The sequence below is a fragment of the Zalophus californianus genome, chromosome 1, assembly GCF_009762305.2.
Source record: "Zalophus californianus isolate mZalCal1 chromosome 1, mZalCal1.pri.v2, whole genome shotgun sequence".
Taxonomy (NCBI): domain Eukaryota; kingdom Metazoa; phylum Chordata; class Mammalia; order Carnivora; family Otariidae; genus Zalophus; species Zalophus californianus.
The window spans coordinates 46,451,834-46,478,663 of NC_045595.1; the positions used below are offsets into that span (position 1 = coordinate 46,451,834).

The 26,830-nt window shown below is 42.5% G+C and overlaps 1 protein-coding gene across 8 annotated transcripts in view; it reads left to right on the top strand.

Moving 5' to 3' along the window:
* ITPR1 (inositol 1,4,5-trisphosphate receptor type 1) overlaps window positions 1-26,830 on the top strand; it is a 320,344-nt gene that overhangs the window by 160,791 nt on the left and 132,723 nt on the right. For all 8 annotated transcript variants that reach the window (XM_027586400.2, XM_027586401.2, XM_027586403.2 and 5 more), the window contains 13 exons: window positions 197-384; window positions 3,339-3,477; window positions 4,166-4,220; window positions 6,561-6,726; window positions 6,843-7,013; window positions 7,503-7,568; window positions 8,687-8,824; window positions 11,921-12,046; window positions 14,319-14,519; window positions 16,211-16,462; window positions 17,697-17,822; window positions 20,190-20,318; window positions 24,592-24,712. In XM_027586400.2, coding sequence (XP_027442201.1) covers window positions 197-384; window positions 3,339-3,477; window positions 4,166-4,220; window positions 6,561-6,726; window positions 6,843-7,013; window positions 7,503-7,568; window positions 8,687-8,824; window positions 11,921-12,046; window positions 14,319-14,519; window positions 16,211-16,462; window positions 17,697-17,822; window positions 20,190-20,318; window positions 24,592-24,712 — 1,878 coding nt within the window. The remainder of the gene's footprint in view (window positions 1-196; window positions 385-3,338; window positions 3,478-4,165; window positions 4,221-6,560; window positions 6,727-6,842; window positions 7,014-7,502; window positions 7,569-8,686; window positions 8,825-11,920; window positions 12,047-14,318; window positions 14,520-16,210; window positions 16,463-17,696; window positions 17,823-20,189; window positions 20,319-24,591; window positions 24,713-26,830) is intronic.

The following is a 26,830-nucleotide window of genomic DNA, read 5'->3' on the forward strand; positions in this document are numbered from 1 at the left end:
CCCATGTATTTTCCACTACTCCTGAATCCCTAAATTTTTCATGGGTATTAAACTTTTCTGGTTCCTAGGGTCCTGAGAATATGTTGGAACAGGGACTTGTTAAATAATATGCTCGAGCCTGTGCCCCCCTGCCAGGTGTCTGAAAGCAGTCTCCCGAAATGTTGTCATGACTGAGGTCTGTCCTGGCCCTCTCTAGGCAGTAATGTAATGCGGTCCATCCACGGGGTTGGAGAGCTGATGACCCAGGTGGTGCTCCGGGGAGGAGGCTTTTTACCCATGACTCCCATGGCTGCTGCCCCTGAAGGCAACGTGAAGCAGGCAGAGCCAGAGAAGGAGGACATCATGGTCATGGACACCAAGTTGAAGATCATCGAAATACTCCAGGTAACCATCAGTTAGAGGCGGAGAGGAGTGTGCTCACAGGGCTACCATCTGGATTGTGTCCTTGCTTTTATAAAGCCCTAGACCTTCTGGGGAGAGAATGGAGATAAATTCTTAGCTCATTGTTAAGTGCCATTTGTGAACCAGCTGTCTTTATCCTTCTACTATCATCTCATACCCCTTCCGATGTGCCCTTTCCCTCCAGCCATGACAGAATTTCCTGTAGTTACCTTAGCTTTTCATAATCCCTGCCCTTTATGTCTTCACCCAAGCTAATTCACTTAGTTGGGCTTCTACATAAAGCTGGATTCCTTGCTTATCGTTCACAACTAGTTTAAGGCTCCATCAACTTGGCAACACCTGCCTCCCTCCCTCCCTTCCTTTTTCATTCATTTATTCAACAAATATTTATTGAAGCTGATTCTGTGCCAAGTACTTTTAAGCATCGGAGATCCAGTACTGAACAGCATAGATTAAATTCCTGATTCTAAAGAGCCTGCATTTTGGTAGGAGTCATAGGCATGTTAAACAGGTATACTGTGTCAGATAGTGGTAAGTGCTAAAGATACTGAAATCTAAAGGAGGGTTAGGGTGGCTTGGAGGCCACCAGGGGGTGGGGATCAGGGATACTGTTTTTGATGGGGTTGTCAGGGCTTCTCTAGTAAAGCAACGTGATCAGAGACCCAAATGAAGTGAGGAAGCTAGCATGTGGATATCTAGGAAAAGTCTCTGAGGCAGAGGGAACAGCAGTGAGAAGACCCTGAAGTTTTGGAATAGGTTGGGTTCGAGAGGGAACAGGAGAAGATGAATCAGGGAGTAAGTGCAAACAACTTTTTTGAGTGGATTTGCTATAAAATGCACAGAGAAATGGAGAGGTGCCTGAAGGGTGATTGTTGGTCACAGGAAGTTTTTGTTGTAGTATTTTAAGTTGGGAGTTTATAGCAAGTTTGCGGAATGGAATAGTCAGCTAGAGAGGGACAAGTTGTTGACATAGGAGAAAGAAAATAATTGTAGGATTGGGCAAAAGGAGGTATGGGAGCCAGTCTGCTGGAGAGAGGGATTGGTCTTAGGTATGAGAACCCTCCTGTGTTTTCCCCTTTCTGCTCACGTAGGTCATTTTTATTCATCAACAAAATCATTTCCTCCTTAATAAAAAGAACACTGTTGCCCCTTTTCTCTTTTATCCCATGCTACCTAATGCCAACCCCAGAATATGTAATAGGTGATTATCAGTGTTTATAGATTTAAGAATTTGTATTTTGAATCTGAAATCACATTTTATCAATAGTTAGAAAGCATTCATGGAGTCCTCAAATAGTTAAGGCCATAGAGAATGACTCAGAAGAAACCTCATTGAATTTTTGCCTGACCAAAAGTTGAGAAGGACTTCTTAGGCTGTGGCTTATGCGTCCCAAGTACATTAGTGTCATGACTGTGTATCAGCAGTGATGCCGTGTAAACCTTGATCACACCTTCAGGTCCTTTCGCTGTCCTTGTCTTAGAACAATTGATCGGTGGAGTCATTGTTTTGGCAAATACTTATGAGCCCCCACCATATGCAAGGCACTTTGCTGGCCACTAGGAGGAATGCACAGATGATTTGGACAGAGACTATATCCACAAGAGACTTACAGTCTAATAGGAAAATAAGGAAATGAAACTCTGAGAAAAGTGTTCTCCTGGGACACAGGGGTGGGTCATGTCATCCATTTAGTAAGCACCAGAAAAGGTTTTTACAGAAGAGGTGGGATTTGATCTGCACTTTTAAGCATGGACAGGATTTATAGTATAGAAATAAGGGGACATTCTCAAGTCCCCTTGAACTTGGAGCAGGTTGAAGGAGGGCATGACTTCACACGGGACCATAGCACCTCCCCCTCTAAGGTCCCCTTAGAGACCTAGAGTGTGTGGAACAGAGGTTGTCAGAAATGAGGTTGGAAGGGAGAACCAGGCCAGGTTCTAGAGAGCTCTGGGTGCCTCAAGTGTTAGGACTTTATTCTCTAGTGAGCCTTTGAGGATTTTTATACAGGGGACTAATGTAAGAATAAACACCTTTGGGAGGTGGATCTGGTGATGGCAAGGCAGGAGATAAGAAGGATGTGAGCAGGGCTGTGATAGTCGGGAGAAATCTAGGAGAAGTGGTGGAAGTGGAACCACCAGTAGGACTTCATCTCTGATTATATTTGAGACTCTGGGAAGACCCCAAATGGGATGTCCAGTAGTCAGTAGGAAACAATGACCAAGAGCTCAGAAGGCAAGCCAAGGCAGTGTCTCAGTCTGGGAGAGGTGACTGCCCTGGGACTGGGGAAGGTCACCAAGAGCGCAAGGCAGAGATGAGGAGAGAGTGGAAGGGAGAATGTCACTAAGGTCCTCAAATAACGGTATTGTGGTTGATTTTTTTTTTTTTTTGGCTCTAGCAACAATCAGGGAAAAGGTAACCTTGCTTCAGAGTAGAGGGCAAAAGAATGTAGGAAGTGAATGAAGAGGGAACCCAAGGGTTGGTATATAAATCAAAGGAAACCATCTCAAATGAAAAATATGGACCAAGCTAATTTCTAGTAGGAAAAACATATTTTTCTCTGTTAATTCTTTTAAATTAAAGCAGCCAACTTCACCCTTCTCAGGGCCCAGAATTGGCATTTACTACTCGCTGAAGTAATGTTTTATAGAGGATGGAGGAGGGAGTGAGTGGTTTATTGTTCCAATTATTAAATTAATTGTCTGGATGTTGAAGTTTGCACTAGAAGCTAAGGTGCTGTGGACAGGCTTGATATACCCCATGGAAGTCTGTTGTTAAAGTAATTGTTGAATTCTAAGCCAAATATTTGGCTCACTTAGTGCTGAAGGTAATTGATGCAACAGATACCAGGCCCAGCCAGAGTGCAGTGGCTTGGCAAAGTGTTACAGGTGGTATGCTAATGTAACCAATCTGTTTCCATTTCCACTTGAATCTTTAGTTTATTTTGAATGTGAGGTTGGATTATAGGATCTCCTGCCTCCTGTGTATATTTAAGCGAGAGTTTGATGAAAGCAATTCCCAGACTTCAGAAACATCCTCCGGAAATAGCAGCCAAGAGGGGCCAAGTAATGTACCAGGTCAGTGATTCCACAGTGGGATTTCAGCCATAGAATGGGGTGTGGGTCTAGTAAAAGCTGGGGATTCCAACAGTACATTCTAAAGAAAGGGTAAAATATGAATATTTTGAAGATTATTGTAATTAAGAATGAAATCCTGGGCGTTATCCTTTTTGAACAAAAGAATAATTGAAAGAGTTTTGATCTCTTCTGGGTTAGGTCTTGTTTCCTTCCATCTTGGAGTGCCTTAGTCATAAGACAGCTGAGGGTTGTAGTGTTGTGGTTACATGAAATGCCAAAAAAAAACCAAAACCCTCCAAGAAAATGCATTGTCCACCAGCAACTTTTACTCATGATGGAAGTTTTTCCCTGCCCAAGAAATAGTGATGAAGTGTACAGGGAAAGGTGGCGGTGATAGACATAATCCCACCTATCAAGGCCTGAGCTTGCTTGGCATGAGGTCGTCACTCTGCTCTACTAAGGGGATCGTGAGTTGGTAGAAAACTGGCAGAAATGTGGAACAGTGCACACCAGAGCCACTGGACAGTGTGATCTGGGTTGACCTGGCTCTACAGTTTTACAAGATAAGATTCTGGAAGACTTGAAGTTAACGTAGGGGCGGGGCAAGGCTATTTTTGGGAAAGTTCACCAAGAGCCCGTTTTTTTTTAGACCTTTCTACATCTGAAGCTATGTTCTCTACCTTTGCAGGTACTCTTGACTTTGAACACATTGAAGAGCAAGCAGAAGGCATCTTTGGAGGAAGGAAAGTATATTTTCAGTGTTTGGTTTTGTAGGTGGTTCTAAGATTGGGAAGCCTCATTTTGTGTAGCTCTAAAAGACTTTCCCTTCATTCTTCTAGGAAACAATTAGTCTTTGGGTTTAGGTTATTTTATGGCTCTCTTTGTAACCCTTAGTGCTTAGGTCAGAATGATATTAGTTGGCAGTGTGTGTGTGTGTCTATGTATTTCCTGTGTGGATAGAAGGAATGTAAGTAGGTTTCCCCAAATACACATATTAAAAGATTTTTTTTTAATGGTGCAAAATAGGGTTGAAAGAAAGAGGGGATTGAAAACAAAGTGAGGTTAGCAAGATCATGTGTTTCTGCTGCTGGTGGACTTCCATTTTTGTCCCTGAGCTCTTTCAAGACCATGCAACAATAGAAACACACATTGTCCCTAACATTAGACAAATGTATGATCCCCTTTTTAAAAGATCAGATTACTCAATGTTGACTTAAAACATTATTATGAGACTCAAATACCTACAAGACTCGAATAGCCGCAAGCTCATATAAATACCCTATGCACATAGTTCTTTTTTAAAAGATTTTATTTATTTGAGAGAGAGAGCATGAGCTAGGGGGAGGGTCAGAGGGAGAGGGAGAAGCAGACTCCCCACTGAGCAGGGAGCCTGACACAGAGCACAATGCCAGGACCCTGGGATCTGACCTGAGCCGCAGACGCTTAACCAACTGAGCCACCCAGGTGTCCGCCGCATAGTTCTTTTCATACGCATACTTGGTTCAGTTATTTATTGCTGTGTAACAAACTACTCCAGATACTTAGTGGATTAAAAAATAATCCTTTTATTGCCTCTCAGAATTAAGTGGGTTGACTGGGGCTAAGCTGGATGGCTCATCTGCTGATCACTGTTCAGTCTCTTGGGCCTGGTGATTGGGCCTGGCACATCCAAGGTTTTATACTCAAATTTCTGGCTCCTTGGTAGGAATATCTGCAAGGCTGGAACCTCTCTTTCTCCCTCCTTCCCTTCTCTCTACACGTAACTATCTTAGGCTTCTTTGTAGCATGGTGACTGGCTCTAAGTGCAAAGATCCCAACAGGATAGCCCAACAATGTACAACACTAATCGAGCCTCTTCTTGTATTGTGTTGCTAATATCCTGTTGATCAAAGCAAATCACATGGCTGAGCCCAGTGTCAGTGTGGGAGGGGCCTACATAAGGATGTCTATACCCCCAGGAAAGTCTCTTTTGTTGCGGGGGCCACCAATGTTAGCAGTCTAACAGTAAAACCTGTGAAATTTGAATTAGCAGTATTATTTACTATGATGAAAGATGTTTTTCTGAAACACAAAGTATGTTGAATTCAACATGATGACACTCCCATGTGCTCTTGTGGTATCTCAAGTTTCCCATCATTTTCTAGTATTGAACAGCAGTAACACTGTCTTCACACCTTTCTGGAGCACATAGCATGAACAGAGTATTTTCCTGTGAAATCCTCTCTCTGCTTTTCTTGCTAACCTGCAAACACGAAGGTCTCACCATTTGGCATTCATTTGATTGTAAGCACAATATAACCACTGACACAACAATGGAGTGGCCGTGCTCAGTTACGCAGTGATCTGCTCTCTGATCAAGGACATGCTTATTAATTTTTTAATTATATAAATGACACACAGTTATAATAGATACTGTGATAACCCCTGACAGCTTGCTAATGAACCTCAGTTTGAGGCACACTGCGTGGTCATGGTTTGTGGCAGCACGCCTCAAAGTGGGGTCTGCAGACTGCTTGCTACCAGTTTGTGACATGAGAAGTACAGAGCATGGGAGTAATCACTGGGCCGCTTTTATGGCAACTTGACACTGCCACATTCATGTGCGTGGTCAGGGGACCCGGTATAGACTAAGTCATCAGTTAGCTGTAAAGTGGAAGTATATGCAACAGGTCCTTTACCACAGGTACTTTGGTAGGCCCTGAATTACAGCACCTTACATAAAAAAATAAACTCCTAATTGAGGAGAAACACAACTGTGTGCAGTTCTCCACCCATAGATGAGACCCAGCAGAAGAACACTCAAGGAGTCAGGAATCTGGGTAAAAAAAAGCCAGGTCCTGTCACTGGGAAGGTAGGGACTTTGGTTTAAGATTGGACAGTAGTGAGATCTTCATTGTGCCCTCACCTTACGATTGAGCTGAAGTTAAAACAATATTGTGTTGTTACAGGAGCTTATTAATACTCAAGTCCCCCGAGGTTGACTACAGGGTTAGAACTGACTGGTGGGTGTGTCTGGGTCCGAGTGTGTGCGAGAAGGGCGTCTGTGGCTCATCTGGCCTTTCCCCTACCATGCACTCCTTTAGTGAGGAGAACACCCCCCTGGACTTGGATGACCACGGCGGCAGAACCTTCCTCCGAGTCTTGCTGCATTTGACGATGCACGACTACCCGCCCCTGGTGTCGGGGGCCCTGCAGCTCCTCTTCCGGCACTTCAGTCAGAGGCAGGAGGTCCTGCAGGCCTTTAAACAGGTAGCTGAGGTTGCCATTCATGTGCGCGCGTGCGTGTGTGTGTGTGTGTGTTGGTGTTGTCGTTGTCGACTTTCCAAGAGGCTGTTGTGCACCACTGACACATTACATTTGTTCAGGTCCAGCTGCTTGTTACCAGCCAAGATGTCGACAACTACAAACAGATCAAACAAGACTTGGATCAGCTGAGATCCATTGTGGAAAAGTCGGAGCTCTGGGTGTACAAAGGGCAGGGCCCTGACGAGGTCATGGATGGTGCCTCTGGTGAAAATGAACACAAGAAAACAGAGGTGGGTGAGACGCGGGTCATGCCACCAGAGCAGATGGTTGGGCTCCTCAAACAAGGGAATATCCTCCTCTGGTTTTAGGTAAAAGTGCAGATTGTAGGATTGTAGGATGAGCTTTATTCTCCAGAGATCTGCTTGTTAAGTAGCCAAAGTAACAGCTATTCTCCTAGGAAATAAGCTGCAAAATGGAAGTTTAGCTACTTCTTCCGTGTTACCTCGGACCATGGGGAATAGACTTTGTTGTCGAGTGGGTGAGCACCAGATTTCCCTTGCGGACCCACCCAGGAAAGAACCTGTTCTCAGTAGCCTGGCCCCCCATCATCTCCCACCTCAGTGAAATCATGTCGATCAGAACGAGTCGGGCTGAAACCCAGCATGACTGTAGGAAAACTGCCAAACTCATGGTTTCCTAAATGCTGATGCCAACCTGAACAAACAGACTGTTGCCCAAAGGCCGAACAAACCACACTTACATTTATTTTTGGTCCCTAGGAGGGGAATAACAAGTCACAAAAGCACGAGAGCACCAGCAGCTACAACTACAGGGTGGTGAAAGAGGTAAGTGGGCTTCCTGCCTTCTCTCCTTCTTCAGCTACAACTACAGGGTGGTGAAAGAGGTAAGTGGGCTTCCTGCCTTCTCTCCTTCTTCATTAATTCTCCTAGGAGCTATGGTTTGTGATAGTCAAGTTGAAAGTGCAAACACTTCAGCTTTTTTCTTCATGTAAAGTTTCACAGGGAGAAAGAAGCTTGCAGAGGTTACATACTTGGGTTTTACAGTCAGATCTTGGTTCAAAGCATCTTCTGCCACTTTTTTGTGTGTGTCCTCAATTTTCTCACTTTTTATAGGTGCAGTTAGCACCTGTATTTCTGAAGGTTTATAATTGACCAAAGGATTAACTGATATAATTGTCAAGGCTCTATCTCAGTGGCTGGCACATAGTGTCCATCAGTGAGCGCTCTGGATCTTTGGAATTCTTTGCGTAAGGTAGTTCAGAGTTAGGAGGTTGGGAGCTTTGTGTTTTGTTTTGTTTTGTTTTGTTTTAACCCCAGAGCAAACTCTTCCCAAGTCCCTGGCAATGATGCTGAGTCTCACCATTTTAGGAGATCTTTCTGAAACTGTCCCACTTTTGGTTGAAGCCATAATCCACTGCGTACGCTGGAAACACATGTTCTTAGCCACGTGGAGGCTTGACGTTCGGTTTGACGTGATTAACAGGGATACTACATATTAGAGCACCATCTCCCTTGTTCTGGGTGTTTTAATATGCTGTGATCACTTCCGCCTCCCTGCCCACGACCGGCGCCTACGGTTTTTTTTTCTCCGTCGTGCTCCCTAGTTTTCAGAGGTCGATTTCTTTGATTTTTTTTTTCAAAGAAATTTTATCTGGCTTTATTGAGGTATAATTGACCAAAAAAGTGTTGTCATTTCCCTGAAGCGTGACACGCAGTAATTTGATACACATACTCTCTGAGATGATTGCCACAATCAGGTTAACGAACACCTCCATCACCTCGCAGAGCAAGCTCTTTGAGGAGGGTGAGAACACTTAGGATTTACTTTAGCAAATTTCACCTGTATGTACACCTTCATTGACTGTTGTTGCCATGCAGTACATTGGAGCTTAGAACTGTGAGGTTGGTCAGAGGTGCAACCGTTGGCTGTCTCTCTCGGACAGATTCTGATTCGCCTCAGCAAACTCTGTGTTCAGGAGAGTGCGTCTGTGAGGAAGAGCCGGAAGCAGCAGCAGCGCTTGCTCCGGAACATGGGCGCGCATGCCGTGGTGCTGGAGCTGCTGCAGATCCCCTACGAGAAGGTGAGCGAGTCCCCCTCCCAGCGGGGGGGATCCCCGGGTTTTCCCAAACCCTTCACATTTGGTATCGTTGGCCAAGTGGATGTGATGACCATGAGTATAAGGCCCTTGTACGTCACTTGTATGAAACAAAGAGCATCATAAAATGGGATCACCCACAACCTGCCTCCAACTTAGGATTCTAAGCAAGAATCCATTGATTGTCGCCTCGCTCCCACGCCATGCTGGATGCGCAGGTTCGATAGACAGAGCTCTGTCTGCATACGGGCTTGTGCTGCACAGCGTCCTTTGCAAGTGCCCTTCAGGCAGTTTAAGCCCTACAAGTTGTTAGGGGCTTGTGGGAACACGGGGCTTGCCCACTTTGGAGGTCCTCAGGAGTGTGCTGACGTCTGGCTGAGTATTTGGATCTAGCATATACTTTGCTCTAAGCCCTCTTTTCTGTCGTTGGAAGCTACACTCTCTGTCATGTTCTTTCACGCCAGCGTTTGTCATTGACAGTGCTAGGATTTAGGGAAGTAGGGTAATAGTGCTTAGCACTGTGCAGCCTGCCTGACAGGGCATTTGCAAAAGCGTCCGTGTACTTCCAAAATCCAGTGCAGTCGTTGTGGTGTTCCCACTTGACAGTTGAGGAGACTGAGGCTTGGGGAAGTTTAGAGTCCCAGGGCATAGATTTCTGCCTCTTGAGTTTACCGGTGACTGCCAGAGAAACTTGCTGGTATAGAGCTACCTAAAGAAGGCTTACTGCTCGTGCTTGCCAGGGGCACTGCTCTAGGTCATTTTCATTCATTAGTTCATTTCATTCTTAAGGCAGCACATGAGACAGGTTATGCTTTTAGTAGCCCCACTTTAGGTGAGAAGGCTGTCGCCAACGGTTCAATACCTTGCCTGCACGGCCCAGCAACACATGACAGAGCCAGCTCTGCCCAGTTGTGGAGCCCAGGTCTTGTTTGCTGTACCTGATGCCCTGTGCTCAAGGAAGTTCTTGGCAGAGGCCACCACCACAGTCGTGGGGACTGTGGGATTCAGGCTACTCAAGCCTTTCAGTATCCACAATTAAGCTTAATCCCTCTACTAGGTTAGGAACTTAACTAACTTGAAATTAATATAAGTGTGCATGTCATCCAAACTTGACTGACATTTGGACTAGAACCAGCAAGCTGATTCACCTTGCTATGTGTAAAGAATGTGAGGAGGTAGTTTGCTGGCCTTATCTTTGCCTCATAATATCATCAGTTTCCTTAAAGTTGTGCCTTTGTAGAGTAATGTTAACATACCAAATAGGTAACCTGATGTGGTTGGAGTTGGTGGCAGAACATTGTGTGTGTGTGTGTGTGTGTGTGTGTGTTACTGCATGAGTGCAGGTATCCTAGTGTGGGAGAACAGTGGAGGAATTGCTACAGATACCCTCTTGTTATGTGATGTCTTTAGAGCTTACCTGCCTTGTAAAAATCCATTTCAAATGATGAAGTCTTTAGTTTTGTGAGCCCCAGCAGATTCTCCTTTTAGCTGAAGAAGTGAAAGAGTGCAGAACTGTTTGACATTACTGCTGCCAACCAGCAGTGTCTCTCTCTGTCCCAAGGCCTCTGATTTCTTAGAGCCGGAAGGCGTGCCACTTTTCTCTGTTAATGGGAGACAAATGTAATATCCACTCTGTTGTGTGGGGATTTGCTATTAATGTCCTCTTAAACTCTCCCGTTTTGGATTGTTAAAGCTGGTAGCTCAGACTCCTTCTGTTAGTTGTTCTGACAGATGTGTCCTGTTTTCTCCCAGGATTATTATCTAGACCAGGGTGAGCAAACTGCAGACATGAACCAAATCCAGCCTACCACCTATTTTTATACAGCGTATTAGCTAAGAATGATTGTTCCATTTTTAAATAGTTACATTCTTAGTGGTATGTGCATGATGTCCTCTCTTTTGCTTTTTGACCCACAAAGCCTAAAGTTCTGTCTGACCCTTGGTCTAGACCAGGACCAGTAGCTAACTTTGATTGTGTGATAACCATCTAAGCACTTAACATGGATTTTGTCACTTAATCTTCATGACAACCATATGAAGTGTGCATTTTTATTACCTCTATTTTGCAGAAGAGGAGACGGAGGCCCTGAACAGTTAAGTAACTTGCCTGACGTCACACAGCCAGTGAGTGGTAGATCTGGCCTAAGAACTAAGCAGTCAGGTTTCAGGGCCTGCCTTCCTAACTGCTAGGCTCTCCAGCCTCTGAAAAGAGGTAAGAAGACTTAGGGAGGCTCCTGTGGGCTAAACGAATAGGAGGGATGACTCCATTTCATTCTCCTTTCATCTTTGCTACATTAAAGGTTTGTTTAGAATTGGGCAGAATGGCAGTAGGGTTTATTAATCAGTTGTCTTATCATGGAGCATCTAATGCTTTACAAACACTGAGTATATGTTTTTACTGTAGGAAATGAGAATCACATAACCAGCTGTTTGAAATGCCTGGGGCAGGTATTATCCCCATTTTGCAGATGGGAAAACTACCTCTTGGGTTAAATGCTGAGGCTGAGGTGACAAGGAAAGGATTACGGCAAGCATAGTTGCCCAAATCGATAATCTAAAGCGATTTCTACTCTGACATGTTATCTCCTGCCAAAAGCTCTAATGCATATATGCGTTAGGCAGATTAAGAAGGGTGAGCCCGAGAGCTGGGGCGATGTGGGCTCTCCACCAGTGAGGCACTCAGCTGTTGCTCTGCTCTCTCTCTCTGTTCTCAGAAACGGGGGGTTCAGAGATTTGGGGACATTGCTAGAAATGGGATCCAGAGGCTTCCTCTCAGCTTCCACTCTGTATTGCATCTTTCCTGCATAAATTCTTTTTGTATCTGCCCATGGCTAGCAGAAGAGGATATAGGACAATTGAACAGGTTACTGGCTTCCTTGAAGTGTCAACAGCACAGCACCCCCATATTTTCACACAACAGGCCCTCAGCAAGCATCTGCAGCACCCCACTCGGCAGGTGATGGGTGTGTCGCAGAACTGGGTCTCCTGGCCTGGAGATAGGTGCTGCTGCCTGCTGACCTTCTCTTGTCCACAGCATAGCCCTGTTTTCAACCTATTTTTCATCTCTCTCCTTCCATACAGGCTGAAGATACCAAGATGCAGGAGATAATGAGGTTGGCACATGAATTCCTACAGAATTTCTGTGCAGGCAACCAGCAGAATCAAGCCTTGCTACACAAACACATAAACCTGTTTCTCAACCCAGGGGTAAGACTCCAGCCCTGTCTGGAAATCTATGAGGGGAGGAGGGAAGGAAGCAGTAAGAGGAACAGCTTGTTCTTTTGCTGTTGTGACCACGGGGACTTGTTATAATGCAACATTCGTTCCAAGGGGAACATTTGGACCAACTCTTAGGACATAAATACTCCCCATCTTTTTAGGGGAGAAGGCGGGGGAAGGGAGGAGGAGGTAGTAGGGCAAGGTAAGATCTATTTATATTTTTTCTTAACATTCTTTATTACATCAAATTTTAGCCCTAGAGAGTTGCTGATTCTCATTCTCCAGCCACATCCTTCTGAGGTCATGCATAAAGTTTTCGATGTACATAATATAATACATACTACATTAGATACATACAAATACATAATATATTCATTTAAAACATAACTGTGTTATAGTTTAGTTTGTCAGATATGTTTTGAAATTATGTATTTTGCAGTTTTTTAAAGAAAAATGTTGAAGTACTTTACACTTTATTTTGCATTTTGCTTTTTTCACTTAATACATTACAGCTGTCTTTGCAAGTCATAGATATATAAATTTTTTGCATTTTTGATGAGAAGTTGTGATGGCTACATGGAGTTCCCTAGTATGGCTGTAACCTTAAAAATCATTCTCATATTAGTAGACATTTAGGCAATGTTTAATTTTTTGGCTTTGTAAATAATTCTACAAAGGACATCCATGTAAATACACACACGCTCACACACTCATTTTTTAGTACCACTAGGGCTTTGGAGGAGAAGGGCTGACAGGCTGAGGGGTAATACTCCCTCTTTGTTATGTACAGGGAAAGAAAAGACTAAAGATAAAAAGTTTAAAGCCCCCTACCTCATACCAAACATATAACTTAGTCACTCAATAACTCTGGGTAAAAAATAGAAAATAAATCTTCTAGAAGATAACATGAAAATATCTTGATGACCTGGTGGAAACTGAAATCTTTTTACACAGTATACAAACAGCAGGAAAATATCAATAAACCAGGCTTCTTTAAAAACTTTTGTTCACCAAATGACGTCATTAAGATCCTCCAGAGGCAAACCAGAGAGTGGGAGAAGACATTTGCATTGCATGTGTCCAATAAAGAACTCCTATCCAGAATATATAACCGACTCAAAAAAGTCAATAAGGGAAAGGACAAACCACTTTTAAAAGGGGTTTTTAAAAATGGGTAAAAAAAAAACTTTAAAATGAAACCATCCATAGAAGAAAGCCAGACAGCCAGTAAATGGGACAAAGTGATCATCAGAGAAGTGTAAATTAAGATTTGCACAACAAAGTATGACTAAAACCAAAGAGACCAACAACACTGTAAATCAGCTAGGGTATAGAAAAGCTCTAGTGTAGAGTGGAAATTGTTAACATCTTTTGAAAGCTGTTGGCAAGTACTTTCTCAAGCCAAATGTTTATACTTTGCAACCCAGCAATTCCACTCTTGCGGGTAAACCCAACAGAAATGCACGTATATTAAAGTTTAGCAGAAGACACGTTGAAGAATGCTCAGAGCAGCCCTATTTGTGCTAAGTGTAGTGTTACTATTTGCCATTAAAACCGGATACGCGCCCAAATGCCCATCAGCAATAGAATAGATAAGCAGATTGTGGTTTATCTGTGCCATGGAATATACATAGCAGTGACCGCAAACAAACTACTGATACGTGCAACAACATGTTGAGAGCATTGCAAACATGCTATTGAGCAAAAGAAACCAGACGGGAGAGAGTACATGAGGCTCAACAACGGGCAAAACTAATCTGTGGTTGCAGAAATCAAAACGAGTTAAATTGGGTGGCGAGGCGTTTTGTTTCTTGATCTGGGTGCTGGGGTTTCCTGTGTAGTTCATTGAGCTAAGACTAGTGATTTGTTTCCCTTTCTGTGTGTTTATTATGATGAAAAAAGAAGGCAGGGGTTGCCTGGGCAGCTCAGTCCTTAAGTGTCTGCCTTCAGCTCAGGTCACGATCCCAGGGTCCCAGGATCAAGCCCCACATTGGGCTCTCTGCTCGGCGGGAAGCCTGCATCTCCCTCCCCCACTCCCATGCTTGTGCTCCTGCTCTTACTATTTCTCTTTCTGTCAAATAAATAAATAAAATCTTTAAAAAAAAAAAAAAGGCAGCACAGAAGTGAGAAAGGAGAAAGGTCTCTTCATGGGTTTAAATGCTTTTCTCTGTGTGCTTTGGTAGACTTTTTCGCACGTTGTACTCTGCTCTAGCCGCCTTTTGACCATTTCCCTGTGTTTCTGCCCTTACTCTTGTGCCAGATCCTGGAGGCAGTCACCATGCAGCACATCTTCATGAACAATTTCCAGCTCTGCAGTGAGATCAATGAGCGGGTTGTCCAGCACTTTGTTCACTGCATTGAGACTCACGGTCGAAACGTCCAGTACATAAAGTTCCTGCAGACAATCGTCAAGGCAGAAGGGAAATTCATCAAAAAATGCCAAGACATGGTCATGGCTGAGGTGACAACTATTTATTTCTATATACCTTCATCTTGTGTTTTTTTTGAAATTATTGCTATCTATATGAACTGGCACCCTCTCCTGGAGCCACATAAATGGACAAAACGTAATTGTGGTTTGTGTGTGTAAGAGAGAGTGTGTGTTTGTGAGCTTAAATTGTGTATATAGGTGAGAGTCTGATCACATTTTTCATAGCAGTGAACCTATTTATTTTAAGGCATTTTGGCTCAGATTCTTCTGAGAGGGGAAAAAATAGGAATATTGAACCCAAATTACAATGAGTAGAGATTAAATGTAGATAGAAACCAGTGAGCCAGAACAGCCTACATTCCTGTGGATTATAGGACTTTTTCCTTAATTGTTCACTTTACTAGCTAGAAAAATTATTGCTTGCTTGATTCATGGGAAGAAGCTGGTCAGTGGAATTGGGACAAAGTCCCGATGGGTTGCCTGTGGGGAAGTCGGTGCCCCATGGGATGCTGTCTGACCTGGAAAGCCCTCTCCCATACCTGTGGTTTTGGTGTTCAAATATACTTAAGTCTTTCCACCTGTTTAAAAAATGAAACCTCAGATGAATCCACCTAACACTTGGATTTATAATCCTGTCTAATAAAAAAAATCACAGGATTCCTGTGGAAGGTAGTGTAGTGTAATTAAAAGAATTGACTTGACCTGGGATGTGAATGTAGGCTAGGCTACTTTACTGGCACTGTGAGCTGGTGACTTCCCCAACCCTTAGCATGCCTTCCTACAAAATGAAGGCGCAGTGGTATTCAGCTGAGAAGCTAATAATGCCGACTCAGTGAAATAATGGTGACAATAATAGCTAACATTTATTGGAAGCCTGCCATACCCTAGTCATGGTTCTAAGCAATTTACATATAATCAGTTAATCTACCTGACGCAGCACCATGAGTTAGGTATCATCTTTGTCCTCAGTTTTACAGACAAAACTGAGGCACAGTGAGGTTAGATAATGCACTTAGGGTGTTTATCATGGTATCTGGCACTTAATTAGGGCTTATAGAGGTGAGTTGTTGTTATGCAAATACTATTGACTATATTTATTTTGACTTCTGTGCCAGCTCGTTTTTGGATCTTCTGTATTTCCCACAGTGCTGAAATTGACTAACTCTTCAGTAGATTTATGAGAAGCCACACACAGTCCTGGGGACAAGTTATAAGTAGGAATGCCTTGATTTTTTTGACAACTATTGAAAGGAAGGCGTATCTTAGTAAGAAGTGGATAATTGGTAATTGTGAAGACAGAAGGCAGTATGTGAAAGAGTTGTAAGAGGGATACTACTTTTCAAGCATAAAAAAGATGGAAACATTTTTAAAAAGAAAAATCATAGCCTAAATATTAGGTTTGGAAATCCAAGTGCAAAGCTTGCCATCTACATTTCCACTTGATACATGAATGTTGGGTCTGTAGACTTTCTCTTCCCCTGAGAGTTTGTTAAGGCGACTGTCAAATACCTGTATCCGTCGATTAAAATGAAGCTGCTAGAGATTTTTAGTTATTGATTCAGAGAAATGACTGAAATTTCAGTGAGTTTAGTAATATGATTGAGACTGGCTTTGGAAAGCAAATGCTACAGAACATCTCTTTCTCTGCACGTAGATATTTTTTAAACGGTGTCCCCACCTCTGCAAGCGTGTAATATAAACAAGCCCTGTTCTTTCTATAGCTGGTTAATTCGGGAGAGGACGTCCTCGTGTTCTACAATGACAGAGCCTCTTTCCAGACCCTGATCCAGATGATGAGGTCAGAGCGGGACCGGATGGACGAGAATAGCCCTCTCATGTACCACATCCACCTGGTAGAGCTCTTGGCCGTGTGCACCGAGGGCAAGAACGTCTACACGGAGATAAAGTGCAACTCTTTGCTCCCGCTGGATGACATCGTCCGCGTTGTGACCCACGAGGACTGCATCCCCGAGGTGAGCGAGCCTTTCTCATGCCTCTGCACATGGCCGGCCCACACGAGACCTGACAGTGCTGAGACCTGCCGCTCATTTCATAGTAACATCTCGGTGGGAGCAACATTTTCTCGAATGCCAATTTTGTGCATGAAGATTGTCGGCAGTGGGGGGATGTTAGTCTTTCCTACTGTCTTCTTGAGAACCTTGGGAATCTGCTGCTGCACTTCTGTTCTTGGAAACTAATAATTCAGCCTGTGGAGCAAAGAGGATTTTTGAATCCCCTTTGAATGAATGTCTGAGAAACAAGATTGAATGGGTTGAGATATGGTTCAAGTGAGTAAGACCTATTCTGCAAGTTTATTCTTTAAAATGAAAATTTGTATTGTAGAAATGATGAATGACAATTATAAAATACTGAGGAACTACAGGAAAGCAATAGGAAAATCAAAATTATAATTCCACCACCCATAATAAATACCTGTTAGATTTTGGAAATGATTCCTTCTAAGCTGTCCATTTTCTTGTTCATATATTTTGGCTGGTAACAAAAACGCCAACAAAAACTGTGGATCATTCGGAATTTAGTTTGCCTTTGTATATTTAAAATACATACTATTAATTTATATCTTCAACTAAATATACATATATTTATATATAGCATATGTATATACACTTATGTTTTTAGGTGATTTTTTTTTAAAGTTAATACATTTTGAAAAGTTCAAATAGCAGAAACTATAAAGGAGTAAACTAGGCAAAATCTCCTAATCTGTCCCCTCCCACCCCACAGAAAATCATTTATTATGTTCTTGTACATTGTCTAGAATTCTGCATATAAACAAATTATATATTCTCCATTCCCCTGCTCCCTCTTTTTTTTTTTTTTAAACACAAGAGGTGACATTATGGGTACACTGTTCTTCTCTTCATTATCAGTCTGTAAAGAGAGTTCACATTCCTTTTTTATAGTTACCTAAAAATTTTATCGTATGGATGTGCTATAATTGCCCTGCATGGCTGTTCAACTGGCTTATGTGAATATAATGAGATGATAATAACTGGTGATTCTAATGAAGGAGGAAATGACAAGATGGCATTTTTCTCAGCCTTGTCCACACAGTATTTTCTCAGACTTTTTGATTCTTATTTATCTGATAGGTGAAAATAGTGTTCTAACATAGTTTTGATTTGCATTTGTCTTATTCCACATATACCAAATCGATTTTTCAAAGAAGTCTGTTTCTGTCTTCAGGTTAAAATTGCATACATTAACTTCCTTAATCACTGCTATGTGGATACTGAGGTGGAAATGAAGGAGATTTACACCAGCAATCACATGTGGAAATTGTTTGAGAATTTCCTTGTGGACATCTGCAGGGTAAGTCTCTCTGGAACTGAGTGGCAGAGCGGAAGTGTGTGTACGCGCGTGTCTGGACATCCTTATGCAGGCATAAGGGAAATATCTGCATAATTTCAACTTTGTTAGTGTGTGGTACAGGGAGGCAGATGTGACTCTTATCATTGCACATGTCTCATTTCTTCTACCTTTTACTCCTAGTAAAAGAAACTCCTAGGGAAGATGGATTATTTCTGCTTTTCATTTCATCCTTTATGGATTGATCTAATAATCTGAAACATATTAAAATCACTTTTAAAAGTTTTCTTCTCCTTGACAGTATTTCTTCCTGAGCTTGAGCATTTCTCTCCTTCAGTCTGGTGTCGAGGATTCTGCAAAGCACTTTCGTTTGCATCTGCTTTGCTGACCTAACCGTTGTGCTGGGCTTCATACTCTTGATTTGGTTTTGCTCCAAGCTTAACATTGATCCTAAGGCTGCAAGACTTAGCACCTAACAAGGCACACCATAGATTCACTAGGAGTTTTGTGGTGGTAGATTTGGGGGAGGGGTGCCAGTAACCAAGAGAGAATAATTGTAAAGTGAATCTTAATTTTGGAAACGTTGTGTTAAAAAGAAAGTTGCATTGTAGAGTCCTAGACTGTGATAATTTCTGCTTGATGGTACAGTTACCAGTGCAAAACAAGGAACCTACAAGAACTTGTTTTCTTTGTAATCTAGAACTTTATTTAATAATACCTAGGTATTGGTATCACAGACATATGTATATTTTTTAAATCTCAAGTTCCTCCTAGTCTTTTAATTGCATAAATCTAGGTTTTTTTGGAGACTGGGATGGAAGGCCTGTTTTGCTTTATTTTTATTTTATGTTGTCTTATTTTTTTTTAAAGTAGGCTGTACACCCACTGTGGGGCTTGAACTCATGACCCTGAGATCCAGACCTGAGCTGAGATCAAGAGTCAGAGGCTTAACTGACTGAGCCACCCAGGCACCCCTGCTTTGTTTTTTGTTTGTTTGTTTTTTTAATCAAGGCTGAGCAAAGTTTTCTGTAAAGGACCAGATATTAAATATGTTCAGCTTTGTGGGCCACCTGGTCTCTGTCACAGCTGTTCAACTCTGCCCTGGTAGTTTGAAAGCAACCAAGACAATATGTAATCATGTGGGCATGGCTGTGTTCCAATAAAACTTTATTTATAAAAGCAGCCACTAGGGTGCCTGGGTGGCTCAGTCGTTAATCGGCTGCCTTTGGCTCAGGTGATGATCCCGAGGTCCTGAGATCGAGCCCCACGTCGGGCTCCCTGCTCCGAAGGAAGCCTTCTTCTCCCTCTCCCACTCCCCCTGCTTGTGTTCCCTCTCTCGCTATGCTCTGTCAAATAAATAAATAAAATCTTTAAAAAAAAAAAAAGTCACCACCAGCCCTTAACTTTGCTGACCTCTACATTACATTATTCAGAAATGTAAAAATCAGCTGCTAATTTCATTCTCTGAGTTTGTCTACAAGCTGTTCAGCATTAAGCTTAGAACATGGTAGTTAGTTAATAAAACTTGATTCTTTTTTGCCCTTCATATATTTTTATGAATATATTTTATATTATGTTAATGTCTCAAACTGTAGGACTAATGAATTTGGTAATAAAACTTGACTTTTTAAAAATGTATTTTCTAAACCTTTCCCTCTAAATGTCTCATCTTGTTTTAAGCAGCAAAATTAAGTAGAATGCAAGTAAAATCTGAAGTCTCTTCTCACCCCAAAACTTAGAGTCCATAACTCTGACTCACAGCCCACTACTTTCAACAGCATCACATATCAGTAACTTTTTAAAAATTGAAGTGTAGTTGACACCCAATGTTACATTAGTTCCACTGTACAACATAGTGATTTGACAACTCTATAGTAACATGTTTATCGAATGAAAGAGTGTTGTGCATTTGGAGAATATCACATGGACCTCACTGGTGTATTTGATTCTCTTGATTATATGGATTAGGAAACCATGGTCTACAACAGATGAATGGCTTAACCAGGAGGACAGTTTACTTTTAGAGAAAAGTATAGACAACTATAGTTACTATGCCTTTTGCTGCCTCTTTAAGGTTTAGATTTGCCACACGTGGCTAGGAATTTGGAAGCAATGGCCCTGTAGGTCCCATCCCAATTTTAAATGTTTTGTGCGTCTACATGTGATATCCGAGTTGATCAGTTTCTCTTTCTGCATGATTTATTGTTATTATTATTATTACTGTCATTCCTGAGAGGGAGACATATTGACCTGCAAGCCTTTACCTTTCATTTGTTAAGGGTAATCAGCAGGAGTGGTCACAGATTTCTTAATCCTACAACTGACCTGCAGGTTCTGGTGTCATGTCTGAAACATCCAATTGCCTTGCAGGCCTGTAACAACACCAGTGACCGGAAACACGCAGACTCAATTTTGGAGAAGTACGTTACTGAAATTGTCATGAGTATCGTTACCACCTTCTTCAGTTCTCCCTTCTCAGACCAGAGCACAACGCTGCAGGTAAGAAAGGCAAATGCAGGTGCAGGGCGTTCACGGCTGAACTTCAGCAGGGGCCGTTGGCATTGATTTGGCAGTGAGCAGCTATACATGGGCCGTTTTGCAAGGCATTCAGACAAGATGCTTTTCTTGCTGTGGTGGGTCCCTTGGCTACAGAAGCACCTGAGAATGTTTTTCTGTACCAGATGAATCTACTGGTTGTTGATTTTTTTCCCCCTTAAGATGCCTTTTCTTCCCCCTTCAATCTTGTTATTCCCCCCGCTTCAGTCTTGGAAGAAGGAGAAGCAGCTTTCAGATAGGTGCTAGCATGTTATTCACACTTTTTAAAAATGCATATGGAGATCCCGATTCTAACTCCCAGGCGTGTACCCAGAGTTCACCCAAAGTGGTACGGGGCTAGCATGAGAAGGTGTTCAGCCCGGCTGGCGGGGCTGCTGTGCGGCCCGACCCTGCGGGCGTGTGCACACCTTCCTGCGCGGTGCTCCTGGGCCTGTGCACTGCAGCAGCTCTGCATCAGGATTCCCACAGTATTTCCAGGTTCAAAGGTAGGAATCCATGGATCCGGGAGATGATGTCATTCTTTGACTTGGAAAAAAATCATTCTCCTTTATATAACTTATGTCTGGGTCAACTGCTGTGCAAGTCTTCCTGCAGGTGCGTTCGTACCGCCTGCAGGATGAAAGCTGGTCTTGGTCTCCAGTGGTCAGAAGAGAAATACTAACCCTCCTTGTCGTGGAAAGAGGTAGAGGCTGTCCTGGGGTTGATGGGTGGCCTAGGGTTGTTGGACTACAGACAGATAATCCTAATGAAGGTAAATTCTCCAAGGGAAGGGTGATTCATACTCCCTGGTGTGTTAATTAGATACTGCTATATTTCATTAATATGCAAAGAGTTCATATAAGCCTAATACAGCCTATGAGGTAGATGATACTGTTCCCATTTTGCAGCTGAGTAAACTGAGGCCCAGGAAGTTTAATTACCATGCTCAGTCAGGGTCACAACCATTAGGTGGCATAACCATGATTTCAGCCTACTTCTCTCTGATGCAAAAACTTGAATTATGGAATTTTTCGTGAGATACCATTCCTTGGGACTGTTGGTAACCTTATGCTTAGTTAGAAATAACTGTACAAGCTAGTGGTTAAGCTAAAGTATCACGAAGTTAGAAGGCAGCCTTTCAAATGTCAGTACATATTCTTGAGTAATTGGGGAGCAGAAACCGGTTAGATCCCAAGCACATGAATTCCTAGAGACCAGAACATGCTCCTCACCAACTACTCTTACACGGAGAGCCAGCTAGGAAAGCTGCTTTGGTTACTAAGATCGGACTTGCTTCTTTTGTAATTTAAAGTGACAATCGCCACAGCAATGCCCATTCTCCTATAGATTGTGAAACAGTATTGCAAAACCAGAATGTCAGAGTAAATCAGTCAAATTAATTGGAAAACCATTAAACAGGAACTTGTGTCTTGGATTTCCATCTTGGTCACTCCTGTCTCCTCATATTGCCTTACTTTGAAACCAATTTTTGGACCACCTAATAAGCCAGAATCGTCAGAGAGATGAATCTTCAATATAAATGCTCAAAGTTCCTGGTGAGATCCCAGGTTGTCTATCTATACTTAGAAAACAAAGTCCAAAGTGGTTTTAGCTTTGTTTTTTAAGGGGTAGCTTATGGATTCTAGAGCCTTCATTTTCGAGGAATACTATTTTTGGAGCTCTCATAGCCTGTTTTGTTTTGTTTATATGCTGAAAAGCATATGCCTCATTTCCCCAGCTAGATTTTTACCTCCTTCCTGGCTTCCTTGTTTGTTTGGGTTTTTTTTTTTGTTTGCTTCCTTCTTTTTATTCAGTCCAAACATATGAGGAAGGAAAATGATGAACTTGGGTTTGGCTGTGTTGCATTTATGTTGCCAGTGGAATGTCCAGGAAGCAACTGGAACTGTGGGATCCAGGGAGGAAGAACAGAATTTTGGAGGCCTTAGAGCTGGTTTCAAATCCTCACTCTGCCCCTTATCAGCTCTGTGGACTGGCCTTGGTCACTGAACTTCAGAACCTCTTTGCTTACATTTGAAACAGGGATGGAATATCAACCTTGCAGGTTATTGTGAGCACTAGAGATAATGTTTATGAACCATCTAGTATAGTGCCTGGTACATAGGAGGTGCTTAATAAATAGCTTGTGCTTTTCCCTGCTAGACTGTCAGCTTTGGTAAGAAGGGCGTGGTTATGTCTTAGGTCACAGTTGTCTGTGATACTGCTTGGTCCCTGTGTCTTGCTTTGTGCTTGGAACCTAGGAGATGCTAACTCATTGAATAAGTAAACGAATCTGTGAGACTCAGGAGAGTGGAGGGGTAGAATCCAAGTATAAACATTTGCTCATTGAAGTTGTGGCCCGGAAAATGAAGTGGTTTACTTAGAGGGGACTGGGCAGAGCACAGATAATTAAAGGCAAGATACAGAAGAGGCCAGGGGAAGGTCTTCACTTTATCCCGCATGCAGGATGGGATTCAGGAACAAGCAGGGCTTCAGGATCTAAGAAAAGGGAGCATTTTATGAAGAAGGTGTTGAGCGGCCCTGTTCTTTAGTCCAAGAGGTCAAGTGAGCTGATGTTCCCAGATTGCCCATTGGAATGGGTAATTAGGAGGCAGCTACTCTGGCCAATTTCTTCATCTTTTGTTTATCCAGGGGTCAGATGGAACAGAGCAGAGGCCTAATAAATATTGGTTCAGTTGAATTAATTTAGTCAAAGGATACTTCTTTCTTTGAGTTTGGGTGTTGGGTTCTCCTCCCAACTCTAACACCTACGAGCCAGTAGGATAATACCACTATTTACTTCCTTGGGTCATGGTGAGGGTTCAGTGGGATAGGCAAAAAAGCACTTAGCCCTTGGCATGTGGGACGTGATCTCCATAAATGGCTTCTCTCATTGGAACCCTTGTGCTCAGGAGCTTAATATCAGGGTTTTTCAGCCAATTTCTCAGGCTCTCTATGATCCTGTCCTCTATTAGCAATGCAGTTTGCTTTCTCAGGTGGCTGTGAGCTGTAGAACAGAAAATACTTCCTGAAGGAAGCAGAGATCCTGGTTTTCGGGTGAACTTGGTGGAAAGAACACAAGTTGTTGGCATCGGAGAGCCCTGAAGTCGACTCACTGCTCTGCCACCATTTGTTGGTTCTTCTGTGTACTTTCTTTTAACCTGTCTGGGCCTCCGTTTTGTATTTATAGCATTAAGGCTATAAATGTTTGCCACAGGATTGTTCGTTGAGGCCCCAAATGAGCTTTCATTTGAAGTATGTAGCACTTAGTAAGTGTAATTTTCTGAACATTGTTCATAGAAGAAGTTTTGAATTTTTATTAACCTGTTGAATTTTCTTCTAATAGAGTTCTTTCTCCCCCACCACAGCACTTTCTCTTGTTTTTCTTCCATCTCAGAAACCTCTCTAGAGCTTTTTAATACTTTTTTTTCTTTGCTATATTAATTCCCACTGTGTTTTGGAGGGACTATGCAAGTCCTCTTTCCCCAAACTAAAAACAGTGGAGAAGCTCACTGTATACAGTAATGTTTGCCTTGCAGGTCAAAGCTACTCTGACCCAGGTAGCTTTGGATGGAGACTGAAACGCATTTGGAAATGCGGAGGAAGTAAATGTTGGAGTTTTCTTATTTTAAAAAAGAGTACAAATTTATACTGTCATAGGAATAGATCCTACCATGTAGTTAACTCATCTGTAGTAAATGAATACTTGGAACGGGTAACCATCAGAACTATCTTCTGTTTATATCATTGAAGACACTGCTAGAAATAAGCATTCTTGGTGAGATCCACTCATCAGTTTGTTTTTGCTGATTAAAAATAGAGGTTCTGCTTATAGGAAATAATGTCTGGAAAGAACTTCGGGTTAATTTGCCTCAGTCCACTTATTTTATATACTGGATGAAGTTAAAGCTCAGAGACATGAAGCAATTTGCCTGAAGTCATATAGCCAGTTGGTAACTGGACAAGAATACCAGATTTCAGACACTGATTCCACTCTTTGTTCTTCTGGTGAGACTTAGATGGCATCAGGTTTGTAGATGCCCTTAAAATGCTTCTGATTTTTTCCTCCTTGGGATAGGCAACTTCTAGAATCCTGCTCATAACCAGTCACCCCTTCTCACTCTTACAAAGGGTCCATTACCATTAACCCACAGTTCAATGCAATGTCTGTTTCTGATCAGCATATCAGTGATCTACAGAAAAGTCATACCACCCGTCTCTTGGCTTCTCTTCCTTGCAGACTCGCCAGCCTGTCTTTGTGCAACTGCTGCAAGGTGTGTTCAGGGTTTACCACTGCAACTGGTTAATGCCGAGCCAAAAAGCCTCTGTGGAGAGCTGTATTCGGGTGCTCTCTGATGTAGGTAAGATATCAGTGCAGGTGGGATTGACTGTGATGAAAATGAATTGCCTGACAGTAATAAAGACTGCCATTTCTTGAGCACTTGTTCTACCTCTTCTGAAGTTCTGCACACAAGAAGTTGCAGAGGCAGAACTGGAGTGGAGGTCTTCTTGATTGCTAACCCTTGCTTTCATCTACCAAGCCAGCATCTCCCAAAGTTAAGAGCCAGTAAGTCCCAAAGAAAGCTAGGCTTTGAAAAAATAAGAGTCCACCGTTCGATGTAGGCAACTCTTGGCAAGTCACAGTGCACACGAGCTAGTTCAAGGCTCTGGGAAGTCTTTCATTCAGGAAACGAATTTGTTTACTCCAGTAAGTGTATTTGACCGTATGGAAACTTTCTTCCTACGAAGTACACGTCCAACCCCAAGGAACATCCTTTCTCAGAAATGCTACACTGATCCCTTTTGCCTCTCGATGATAAATGGTGTTCTGTTCCCTCCTCCCCGCCCCTCACTTGTCACTTCTCTGGCAGCTTTGAAAGGAAGTCATGAAAATTACTGCTCCCTTCACCCTGACTTACTCAGACTCTCTTCCTTGGCCCTGTTCCCCTTTATAAATGTTAAGCAAGGGGTTCATCTTCCTGCCTAAATTGAAGAAGAGTTACCTCCCTGTAGTAGCTATTTAGATCCCCTGAGAGCAGCAGAAGAGGCAGGTGGGGTTCTTAGCACTATTGAGTAGCTGTCCAGCCAGTACAGATGGTGTTACTTCCCTGATTTCAGTCCTCTCATCCTGATTTCCTTGACTCTCAAGTGGTAGGTGTTGGTGTCCTTTTATTATTTTCGCAGCGCTATTTCACAATAAGAGATGAGGCTTTTGAAAGTGTGTACGTTATAGGTTCATGATGTGATATCTCAGAACCAGGGCTCTGAGACCATATCCCCAAAACTCACTACTCTGCCCATGTAGGATCATGCATCATGAAGTTGTTGAGTAAAATTTGGGCAGGTTGCCCAGTTGATCAGCCCAATGCTCATTAGGGAGATGAAATGTTTTAATTGGCTTGGCATTGATGAGAAAAGATAGAGGGAGGTGATGTCTATGAAGTGGCAGGCCATGGAAACAGCACAGCACCCCAGGAATTCAGACATGTGCCCCTTGGGGAATACTTCTTCCTGACTAAAATCACACCAAAGTTCACTATTTTCATGGTTTATCTTCAAAAGGGGGTATCCAAGGCACATTGTTTCTAGCCGAGTATATGCTGTACATCCTGCTTTTTATTTTTATATTATTCATATCTTTTTTCCCAAATTTCTCACTTGGTATATTAAACTGTTAGAAATTCGTTGGCTGGCTGATGGTTTTTTGTTTTTCTTGGATTTAAACAATTGCTTCCCAAATTGCTTCTTCCAGGGTGCTGGCATTATTTTTACAATTAGATACAGGTAATATGGCACCTTCTTTGCTTCTGGTCTTGTGAAGCATTGAAGACAGGAAGTCATTGTCTTGTTTTTCAGAGGTTGTTGGATTTCCCATATGGGAAAAAAGGATTGTTGGTCTTAGTTATTTTCCTTTATTAATTAAACTTTTTATTTTGGAATAATTTTAGACTTACAGGAAAGTTGCCAGGATATCACACAGAGTTCCCATATGCCCCTCACCCAGTTTTCCCTGCTGTCAACATCTTGCAACACCAGGATATTTTTGTCAAAACTACAAAACCGATATTGGCCCATTGCTATGAATTAAACTCCAGACCTGGCACCACTTTTTCCATCAATGTCCTTTATCTGTTCCAGGATTCAGTCTAGGCTCCCACGTTGCATTTAGTTGTGATGCCTCCCCAGTTCCCTCTGGGCTGCAACAGTGCCTCAGACTTTGCTTGTGTTTTATGACATTAACAGTCTTAAAGAGTGCTGGTCAGGTGTCCTGTAGAATATGCCCCCCAGCCCCCACCATGGGCTTGATTGTTCCTTTCCTCATGATTAGACTGGAGTTTAAGAGGGGAAGAGAAGAGCCTATATGGAAAGAGTGGCTTATGTTATTGTAAATGTCATCTTTTGTATTATGTTTGGCTTAAATTGGCATTTTGTAGATTGTTCTATAGAATACCACTGAGAGAATTTTTGGAAAAATAGTT